The 11,117-nt window shown below is 50.2% G+C and overlaps 1 protein-coding gene across 1 annotated transcript; it reads left to right on the top strand.

The window, feature by feature from the left end:
• The first annotated feature begins 3 nt into the window (after window positions 1-3).
• Window positions 4-3,972, top strand: MRPS11 (mitochondrial ribosomal protein S11). Its single transcript, XM_074880333.1, has 6 exons — window positions 4-109; window positions 340-453; window positions 683-772; window positions 1,548-1,677; window positions 3,077-3,142; window positions 3,599-3,972. The coding sequence occupies exons 1-6, from the start codon at window positions 57-59 to the stop codon at window positions 3,704-3,706; spliced, it is 561 nt and encodes a 186-aa protein (XP_074736434.1). The 5' UTR covers window positions 4-56; the 3' UTR covers window positions 3,707-3,972.
• The last annotated feature ends 7,145 nt before the right edge of the window (window positions 3,973-11,117 follow it).

An 11,117-nucleotide genomic window follows, 5' to 3' on the forward strand; every position in this document is an offset into this window, starting at 1 on the left:
GCCCCGCTCCCGTCGTGCCTCGCGGTGACCGCTCCGGGCGCGCAGCGGGGGCCGCCATGAGCGCGGCGCTGGCGGTCGCCTGGCAACGGCTGCTCGGAGCGGCCTGGGGGTGAGCGGCAGCGGTGGGAGCGGGCCGCGGTGGGAAGGGGGAGACCGGGCTGGGCCCCCCTCGCTCTGGGCTGACCGCTGAGGCCCTCCCGCCCCGCGATGGCGGCCAGCACGGGAGGCCCCGCTGGGTCCGCCCCCACTCCTGGGCCTGCGGCTCGCCCCCACCACCACAGCCAGCGCCCGGGGCAGGCCCCGGTATCCTCACCGCCGGCTGCCGTTTCTTTCCCGCAGGGGCCGTACTGCCGCCCTGTGCCGCGGCCTACACACCGGTCCCCAGAGGCTGCAGGACCCTGCGAAGGCGGCGGTCGCGAAGGAGGCGGAGAACCAGAGCGCGACCGAACTGAGGTGAGCCGGGCGGGCCGCGCCGGGAGGGTTCTGCCATTTGTCTCTTGCTGGGAGGCTTTATCGCCTTCGGTGGTTTTTCAGCCGAGGAAGGAAAGGAGGTGACTTGACTCAATCACAAACGCAGCTTGTGTCTTTTGGAGACTTGATCCCTTCTTTCTTTCCCAATATGAAATAAAACCTTGCAAACTTTAAAGAGTGAGTGCCTGATAACTCTTGTTTTGCTCCACAGCTCTTTAATCTTGCAGAGAAACTCCATGAGATGGGATGGAAAGACCTATGAAGAGATCCCAATAGCTCACATCAAAGCTACGTACAACAAGTAAGCAAATGAGCTGCTCCGTTCCTGCTCTCATGCAAAATGAAAGCTTTTAACGTACCCAGGCTTTGGCCAGTCATCGTTTTGATCTAAAGGCTCAAAGAAAAAAAAGCCAGGGGACTGGTGTTCATGACTGGGAAGATAATGCTACTGAATTCAAACCTTAGTGCTGTTCTGGAAGCATAACTGTCCTTATAATGTCTTTAACAGCAATAAGATTGTTATTATGCATTTTGATTGCTTTCTGATATGAATAATTAGATGCTGACAGGTTTAATGGCGGGTTACTTCCAGCCCTATGCTCTAGCACTGTTGCTGTACAGCTGTTGAAAAAATGTCATATTCTTCATGAGAGACAGAATGTGTTTCATTAGTGATCCCTAGCATGATATTTTACTGTTTCTTAAAACTCTTTCAAGTTCTAGAAATGTTTTGTGCATTTTCTTAATAAACAGAAGAGGTAAAACGCTCGGAGTGAGAGGTGGGTCTGAAAGGGCTAAGCAGTATCTGAGGTGTACCTGGATAGAGTATACACTATCCAGAAAGGTTTTGCCACCTTGCTTAGATTCTCTAGGGTGACCAGAAGGTCACTGCTGGGAAGTGTCTGCGGCAGGTTCCTGTAAGTGGAATACCTGGAAAGGGAGTGCTGAGTTAGGGTGGCATGGAGAAGGGAGACAGGAGTCCTTGGTGAGATGTGCCAGTAAGGTGAGTGAGGAGATACTGGAGAATAAAGCTTTGTTCTAGCTTGTTTCTCTCTTTTGCCCCTCTCTTTCTGTAGTACCCACATCCAAGTGGTCAGCTTTGACAACAAGCCGTTTGCCCATACGTCCTGTGGCACAGAAGGCTTCCAGAATGCCAAGAAGGGAACTGCCATCGCGGCACAGACCGCAGCCATAGCAGCAGCAGTGGTGAGTCTGCAGTGATGATTCTCACCCTCCCAGAGGGGAGCACTGACTGCCTCCCCCCACCACCTGGGTAGCAGCCCAGAGCTTTTAAGTTCCTCAGCGCTCAAGCAGCACACTGCTATTCCCTGACAGCTTCCCTGTCTTCACCTGACACGCTCCACATCTTTACACAGACAAAGCATGTTTGAAACAGCAGTTAGAAATGCCCAGAGGGTGAACTTAGCTGTGCAGGTTGCGATTGGGAAATGTAACTTGGAGCCTACCCTTTTCTAGCTCCAGTTTGCATAGCTCCTTTTTTTCTAAGTGAACATCTCTCAACCATTTTGGAAATACAGCCCCTGAATCAGCAGCAGTTCAATTTTCACACTGTAGGGGACTGAGAAGTGGCTGTAATTACTGGCTGAATGTTTTTATATTTGCTCTTTGCCACAGGAGAACTGAGCTGGTGCCAGCAGTTCCAGTCAGGGAAGGTGATGTCCTTGCACATGTACCTTCCAGCTGCATACAGTTTACTGTAATTGTTTCTAAAAATCCATGTGGGTGTCCAGGTGGCAGGAGAAGATGAGGCTGGCTGTGTCACGGTCCTCATTACAGCAGAATGAGGCAAGGTTAAACTGAAAATCCTCATCCTAAATGAGGTGGAACTCGCTCCAGCCTTTCATGTCAGAGGTGTTTGGTGTCATTGCTGGCCAACAGCTTATTGTGGTTGACTCAAGAGGAATAGAAGAACATCTTCAGTATTAATCTGTGCTTATCAGAGCCTCATAATAGCTGCATAGCTGTGCTTGGCCAGATTTATTCTGTCACTGTTAAAGCTGTTAGTACATTAATTGCACCAGAACACAGAAGGTGGGAGGCCAGAGGAGCTCCCTCCACGTGGTGGCAGCACAGCTGTGCTTTACAGCGGGTGTTTTTCAATTTGCAAGCCCCTAGAATTTTTGCACTGAAGGTGTGGACTCCTGCACAGCAAATATAAAGCTTGCCTGCTTTTTTCATTTACCCTCTAGAAGGAATCCACTGATCACAGGAGAGAAGTCACTGCATTAGAAAAGGGAAAACAGCTTTGAGTTAGTCCTTGTTAGTCCCTTGCCAGTTCAGTCACGTATCCATGGATATGTCATTTTCTACCCTGGCTTTAGGTCACAGACAGTTTGATCTTAAAGCTTTCTCTATGCAGAGCTGACAGCCTAGCCCAGAAGTTCTCTTGAAACTGCCATGGCTTTATCCAGGCCTCCTTTTCTCCTAGTGTCTTTGTGCAATAATACCCATGTATCCATTACTACCTACCCTATTTTTACTTAAAGAATACTATGATAGTGGGTCAATAGGGAATGAAAGGCTCCAGGGGAGCCAGGGCAGCAGTAGTTATATCAAAGAGAACCCTAACCAGTTCTTTCCACAGAAAGCACGTGGGAAGGGTGTACTGCATGTACGAGTCATGGTGAAAGGACTGGGACCGGGACGCAAAGTAAGTGTCAAGAGTTTCTTTTCATATTTTTCTTTCTCAGATATGATCCAGGTTTTTTAAATTCAGGCCGGTCTCATGACTATACCTATTATTGGGTTTTCTGAAGATTATGTAAAGAATTCATCACTGAAATGCCTAGTAATCAAATTTTAGAATCATTTGAATTTTAGAGTAATACTGCTTTAGAGGCAGAATAAAATCTGTATTTGGGACCTGCCAACTAAAGTAGGAGAATTGATGGGAACACTGATGAAGGGACTGGAGTAGATAAATAGGTTTAAACTGGGTTTTTTGATACAAGTTACTCGTTTTTAAGATAATCACAAAGTAGGACCACTGAAACAAGTTGACTTTCAGATAGGGGACCAAACTATTTTCCCCTGAGCTTTTCCCCTTCTCTGCTGTCAGTGTGTTGATAACTGCCCTGTCATCTGCCTGTCTGTCCTGTTCTTCCAGGCTGCCATCAAGGGTTTGACTATGGGAGGTTTGGAGGTCATCTCCATCAGTGACAACACCCCGGTGCCACACAACGGCTGTCGCCCACGGAAGGCCAGGAGAATGTGAGAGGGGAGTGGAAGAGACACACGGCTTTCCACATCAGTTCACTCAGCAGGGACTGGGTTGAATGTTGCTCCTGTGACAGATTCTGGAAAGCCATCCTCCCAGGAAATACTTGTTGAGGGAAGCTTGAAGAAGAGAGACCATCCTGAGCCTTAAAAGCCCAGGTGGTAGAAGCTGGTGGTAAAAGCAGGAATACATGTACTCCCTTAGTGGGAAGCCTCTTGTGTGCAAAGTCTGTTGATTAAAATGTTGGTCTTTTGACAGCTGTTCCTGCTGTGTTCCCAGAAGTATTTTGGATTATTATTGCCTCTTGACTGCTCTCTTCCTCTTACCACCGTATGTGGCTCTTGTCTAGCCCTCTGTGCTATTATTGCCCTTGTTAGGTGGAAGGGGAGCTTGAGGCTTAGATCTCCCTCTAGTCATCTGTAGTAAACAACTGCATGGGGCCACATCATCTTCCTTCCCTCTTTCTCTCACTGCACACATTTGGAAACAAAGCATGGGGTAACTCTTCCCCTTCCCCTGGCTTGCAGAGCTCAGCGTGCCATGAGAGAGGCAGCTCTTCCTGTTTGTACACCACAGAGCACCGTAGTCCGGATCCGTTGTTGGCAAAGATGTGTTGCGGTGCTTTGTTTCACCCAATTTTGCTATTGGCAAATAGAAAACGCCAGTCCTTCTAAAGGGGCTGGGATCTTGCTGGTTCTGATGCTTGTGGTCTCTTTGGTCCTGCCGTGTGCACCACAAACTGGATTTTCTGGGGTCCTGGGGAAAGCAAGCAGTGGGTTAGCAGGCCTGAGGAACAACTGAATGATGTCAAGGAGATATAAAATACTTAAGTCCTGAACTGTACCTCTGTATATCCACAGGCAGCATGAGCTTGTCAAGGGTCTGTGATGTATTATTGCTGTCCCAGCTCCATCCAGAGAGAGTTTCTGTCAGGGAAATACGTCTGAGGCCTTTGGAGCATTAACTGGGGAAGGTAATGGCAGTAACTGGCTACAGGATTGATTTCCTGGATGGCAGAGGCACGCTGCCTCGCAAAGGGCACCTCCCTGAAATCCACGCTGCCAGAGAAGCCCTGGCTGTACACAGCATAAACTGGGCAAATACTCCACTTGTAAACGGTGTATTGTGGTGCAGCCAGCAGTTCTATCACAAACCCAGAATCTTCCTTACTATTATTTCTCTTTTGTTCCTCCTTAGTTTCTTAAATTGCATAATTAACTATTCTCTTCCTCTTTAGAGAAAGGGTACCATGGCAACAAGGCAGTGAACCTCCTTCATGGGGCTGAATGGCATACGGCAGGTTTTGAAAGAAATCAGTCTGCTTAGAAGAGCCTGTTGAGTTGCAGTTGACAGAAGAGAAGAAAACAAGATTCAGATAAATCCCCTACCTTACTCAACTGTCTGAATTTGAATAGAGGGTAGGTTATCTTAAAGGGAAGTTCCCTGAGCCATCACGGATTTGACAGGGAGGAAGAGAGGTTCTTCCATAGATGTTTGACACACTAGAAGAGCTTCCCCCTCAGCTCCAGAACTATGGCTGAGCTGCTAGTGACTTCATATTCCCCTTTTTAAGGGGAAGACACCAGGTCAGCCATAAACTGCAAAGATTAACTCTGAGTATCGGGGCAGCTAGCTGGGGAGGGCAGGTGTGAGCACTGACGTGCCTCACAACAAGGCTGGACAGGTTTCTGGGCCGAGCACTGACCAGCCCTGAGAAGGGAGGAGCACCCGTCCGCACTGGCAGGCTCATCACTGGAGTCTGAATGCACCGAGAAAACCAAATACTGCTGTTCTCTACCATGAGTTGCTCATTGCATCAATGCCAAAGTGCCCATGTCAGATAAAGATGATGGAATAAATTGAAAAATAAGATTGGGAAGGGATCTGTGGTCCTTCTGAAATTCAGGGAAGAGTAGGTGGGTGACTCAAGAGTCAGAAAGCAATGAGAATAAATCTTTGTCTTATCCAGACTTAGAGTGAAGGCTGTGCCCTTTGCAAAGGCCACTCCTTAACACTCTTGGTTTCTGAGCATTTGTGAACATTTTATAAAGTCTGCCAATGCATTGCCACTGCTTATACAGTGGGCAGTTTTATCTCCCTCTCTAGTTCTGGTACCTACCCCCACTTCTTCCTCCAACTGACATTTATATAGCACTCTTTGAGCTGGACAGAGGAGGCTGACGCTATTCTCCATGGCTCAGTGGCTGGATCTGTACAGTATCATGCAGTATTTGTCTTCTAAACCCCCAGCTCCACGTACCCTGAGCTCTCGGACATGGTGCTTCAGTTGTGCAGCTTTTTGTTGAAGTCACGCTTTTCCACCCACCTTCTCTCCTGCCCTGATGGAGACCCACAAAGCCCCAGAGTCCCCCAATGCTCAGTCTGAGATATTTATTCTGGAGCACATCCCAGGCCTCAGGGGCAGTTGTCAGTGAAGCGGGAGAGCACAGCTGCAGAAGACAAGCTCTCCCACCTTATGCAAGGGCTCTGTGGCTCCTTCCTCCACATGCTGTACAGTAAAAGAAGTTTTAAAACTATTGTTTGTCTTACAGGGAATTAATAGACACCGATGGCCCTTAATGATTTCCTTATCCTTCAGATCAAACTATTAACTAAGGGCCTGGTTTTAGTCAGCCACTGGTGTTTACCAGTTCTAATTGCTTTTCTTGGTGCCTGGGTGGAATGCTGCTTTCTACTGGCTCACATTCCTCCTGAGCAGCAATTACTTGTCAGCATGGCCACAGCATCAGCACCCTCATTAGGGTCACACCCTCTCCCTATGGGCTTCCCCATAGCTTTGGGACATTTTTCTCTCCACTCTCTCCCAACTTTTGATTCCCTGCTCTCCAAGAAGCCTTCTTTCATGAAACAAGCTCAGAAGCTGCTACTGACTGCAAAGCTTCATCCTGGTTCAACCCTGGCCTTTCTGGGGTTCTGGTTTAAAATACCACACGGACCTTTCTCCATCGTATAGGGGCTGAAACAAAAAACAGTCTTCTGACTTACAGATAAAATGCTGCCTCGGGTCTGTTTACCCCTTAATGAGTGCCATACCACCTTGGGGAGTTAGACTAACTCAGTTACCCTTCCCTTGGACAGGGATGGCACCTGGTGGATTGGAAAAATAGCCCCCAGGCTTCTCCCTAATAGTATATTATTCTGCAAAAAGGAATTATTTCCCTATCCCCAGCAACAAGGACTTTCTACCTAGAGCTGCAGCTTTATCATCTGCTGAATTGGTGATTTACCATTTCTTACGTGAGCGTCTCAGTGACAAGAGTCAGGCAGCCAATTTCGATCCCTTTGTGAGATTCAATTAAACCATTAATTAAATGATGTCGGTGTCCTTTAACAGCTGACTGTATACACAAGCAAGCAAGGAGAAGGGGACAGACCCTGCAGTGCTAATAAACTGTAGCAGCAGGGGTGGTTTACCACAGCCCAGCTGCAGCTGTTAGGGACATCTGCACAGGTTTTGCCGGCTTTCCCTCCGGTGCAGGAATACCTGGCTTGAGATGTGCACAAAGCAAGTCGGTGAGTAGGTGTTTATAACCCTAAAGCACCCCTTGGGAGCCTTTGAGAAGCAACAGTTCAAGTCAGGTTATGTTTTTGTGCTCAGACTTCAGCAGATAATCACGGTGCTGCTTTCATGCCTGGTGTCCCCACTGGGCCCCTCTTCCCCTCCCAGCTGCCCCTCCAACCTCAGCCCATGACTCTCAACCCAAAAAGAGATGAAGGACCCTCAGATTGTTTTTGTGCTTTTCTAATGCTCTCCTCTCCCCTCAAGAGGCATTAATGGGCACTCAATGGCAGTGGGAACTGCTCAGAGGTTTTACTAATGAACTGCCTAATAGCATCCACGTTCTGTGCTGATGGTGAAGCTGGGCTGCAGGGTCCTCTTGGGGAGGTGCAGGGGGGAGCCAAGCCTCGATGCTATTCCCTTTTTTTGAAACCGCTCATGCCTCCTCCGCTGTGCTCTCCAAGCTCCCCCTGCACTAGTGCCACTTGGCAGGGTTCTTTCATTTCTCTGTGGAGTTCACAACTCTCTTCCTACACCCACATCTACTGAGTCGGAGGCTGTGCACCTGGACCCAAACCTTTCAGCGGCTGCAGAGTCCTAACAGCCATTTCTTGAGATAGCTGCTCCCAGCAGCAGCTTCACAGCTTGTTTTTCTAAAGAAAGTAGGCAAAAAGGAGAAAGGGTTGGGTGCAAGGAGCAGAATGCTAAGGGAGGACGCGGACAACAAAAAGATGGGTCAGGAAAGAGAGAGAACACGGAGGGAAACATGCAGGAAGAGAAAATACAACATTAAAAAAACCCCAAAAAACTTTCCTAAGGCTAAAATCTCCCAGCTGGTGGTCCAAGAGTCAGCATAGATTAGGAGAAGGATGCAGGGAAGGGCTCTCCAGAATCAGGTTAGGTGTGCTCCCCTTTGTTGTTCTCCTAGCCAGAGCTCCACATCAGAAGCTCTGGGTGGCCTTGCTCGGGAGCCCTCCCTGCCAGCACAACCAGCTCTTTGGGGTTTCCCTTCACCCTTTTAAAGAAGGCACAAAGACCATCCCAAAGCTGTATTTAGAAACTGCTCCAAAGCCTCTCCAAGCAGCAATGACAGTCCTCAAAACCTTCCTTCCCCTTCCGAGCTGGCTCCCAAATCCCTCCTCTGTGCCTTGCCACTTAACGACTCATTTTGCAAAGCCAGACTCTAAGCTGGAGCGCCTGGGATTGATGCCTGCTGTACCTCCCAGCCACATCACTAAAGACTCCAGCTTTTGGCCCTTTCTCCCTCTGCTTGCTCATGCATACAGGAGTAGGCCAGGCTTCGCACCGCACATGGGACTCCAGGTAGCAAATAAAACTTGGGGCTCCAGGCAGGAGAAAGACACATATTTCATCCCCCAGTCCCTTTAGCAGGTCCTCAGATCAGGTGGTGAAATAGGACTGTTATCTCTTCTTGCACCAGCCTGCAGGCAAACAACTTGCTCTCCTAATTGCCAGCCATGGCTCTCGCACAGCCCCTTGCCAAAACCTGGATGCTGCTTTTCTCCTACTGAATCTACAGAAGTAAATTATCAATTTCTTGAGCTGCCAGGGTCAAACTGGCCAAGGAATGCAGATGATTTTAGACAGACCAGCCCTCTGGGCTTCTCTGTAATGCCAACAGCCAGGAAGGAGCCTGCTCCAGTACTGGGAGATGCTCTGAAATGATCTGCCCTTAGACATGGTAGTAAAACCAGCCCTGTTTACGGAAATCCCTGCAAGAGAAGCAGTGCAGCCAGCTGGAGAGATCCTCTTCCTAGTGATCCTGCAGCCAAGAGTGGTAGTGCTGTCACCAAAGGGCCAGTGTAAAACTGGGACAAACCCTGCTGGGTCTCAAGCAGCTGCAGGGCAGAGCTGCTCTCCCCAGCCCTTATTGGAACCAGTGGGTTGGCACCAACATCTCCTTCAAATCTGAACTCTCTCTGGGGAAGAAGCTGGTGTGGGCAGAGCCATTATCTGGGGGTTTAAGGGGTAGGAGGCAGGATGAGGAGAGACTAACCTGGACTTTGCTGCCCGAAGCCAGACCCGCTGCAATGCAAAATCACACTGTCAACAGGACATTTGTCTGCCCTATGTTACAGGAGACCTTGTTTGGCTGCCAGCTGCCCCTTCTCCCTTACAAGGAGGGATTTTACCAGCATTAAGGACTCACCAGTCAGGGCTGAACCAGTGACCTACCTACGCTGCTGCAGGTATCAGCACAGCTAATCTGGACCTTACGCTGACCTCAGGACCAGCCCCCAAAAATAGGGCAGCAGCAATGAAAACCATCCTCCACAGCCAGAGACGCAAGAGCACATGCTGGCTCTGCACCGGGGGTGATGCTGGTGTCTCAGGAGGGGTGTCCCGCCCACAGGGATGGTGCTGATGCTGCAGAATCCCGCAGGATGGGGGTTCAGCCCAGCGGCACAGGTCAGGCCTTCCTGCTGGTTGCTGCAGGGGTGCCGGTGCCCCTCACCTCTCCAAACTCACCACCTGAACTATTTCCCCCCGATTCAGTTGCTGGGTGAAGCAAGGCCGTTTCCATGCTGATGGCTGTTTTTCCCCGTTGCCGTGGTGACAGCGCTGGGCGCCAGCAGGCCGGAGGCGGGAGGGCGAGGACCATATCTCCCCCGTGCTCACCAAGGGCAGCAGGTACATCTAATCCAGCACTGCTCCATTTTACGCCTTTGAGAAGCACCGAGGAGCTATCAAATAACCATCTTGGCAGCAGTGAGCAGGCGCTTGAAGGGATGCGGCGCTGACTGCTGCTCTTATTAACACCCTAAAATCATGTTGAACAGCGGACGGCTGGCCCTGGCAGGGCTTCCCTGCCACCTGCCTGGCGCTCACCCCCTCCTTGCCCAGCTGGTCCCATGCATCCCCTGGGTCCAGCACCCCCACGGCTGGGCTGTCCTGTGGAGAGGCTCAGGCCCGGGGTTGGATGTCGCACCTCCAGCGCATCCTCACCAGCCCCATCCAAGGTACCCAGAAGCTGCTGCCCAGTTCAGCAGGCACTGGGATGGAGACAGTGTGCTGGGCCATTCAACTCTCCCCTGTACCTCTCTGCCTCCCTACCTGAGGCTGTCACAACACGCCTGGATGGAGGGAGGACACTGGCAGATGAGAGGACAAACCTGTGCAAGAGCAGCTTCCAGAGGAGGATGGTGCACTGCCAAGAGCTCAGGGGGCTTGGGGAGTCCTCCGGGTAAAGCCAGGGCTGCTTTGGCCCCATGCTGCAAAGCTACTGGAGATAAAGGAAGAGGAGGACAGCTGTGGAGAGAAGAAACATGTTCCCGCCTTTAAAAAGGCTGAATTCAAACTAATTCTGTCACTCACAGAAAACAAACTCCTCCAAGGGCTCCAGTTCATACCTGGACAAAGCAGAATGCAGAAGATGCTGGGGGCTTTGTAGTGTTACCCATGACTTTCCATTGCCTTCTTGCAGTTTCTACAGGATTTTCTTCCACAGTGGCCAAATGTGCTGCTCCTCCTCTAGCAAAGCTCCCCTGGGAGGCACCTCTCCCTGTGATCCTCCTCCCTCTGGCCTGCCAAGGCCACCCTGGACACCCACTGGGCATCTCCCTGCCATGCTCCCCTAAAACCGTCCTCAAATTTTCAGGTGCACTTGGCATCCTCACAAAACGGAGGACAGCAAGAACCACGCTAGCAAACTGCAACAGCTAGAAGGTGCCCTAGGAAAGGATTTGACTTCTGGGAGGAAAGAAACAATAGACACTGAAAAAAATTACCTCTGCATAAACACAGCAAAGCCTGTGGGTTCATATGATGTCTTCCACTCCTTGTTAACCAAGCAAGGGCCACCATGTTACCCAGATGCTGCAGCACAGCCCTAAGTGGCTGGGACTAGGGGCACTGTGCCCCTTTTCA

The sequence above is a fragment of the Strix uralensis genome, chromosome 11 (genome assembly GCF_047716275.1).
Source record: "Strix uralensis isolate ZFMK-TIS-50842 chromosome 11, bStrUra1, whole genome shotgun sequence".
Taxonomy (NCBI): Eukaryota; Metazoa; Chordata; class Aves; order Strigiformes; family Strigidae; genus Strix; species Strix uralensis.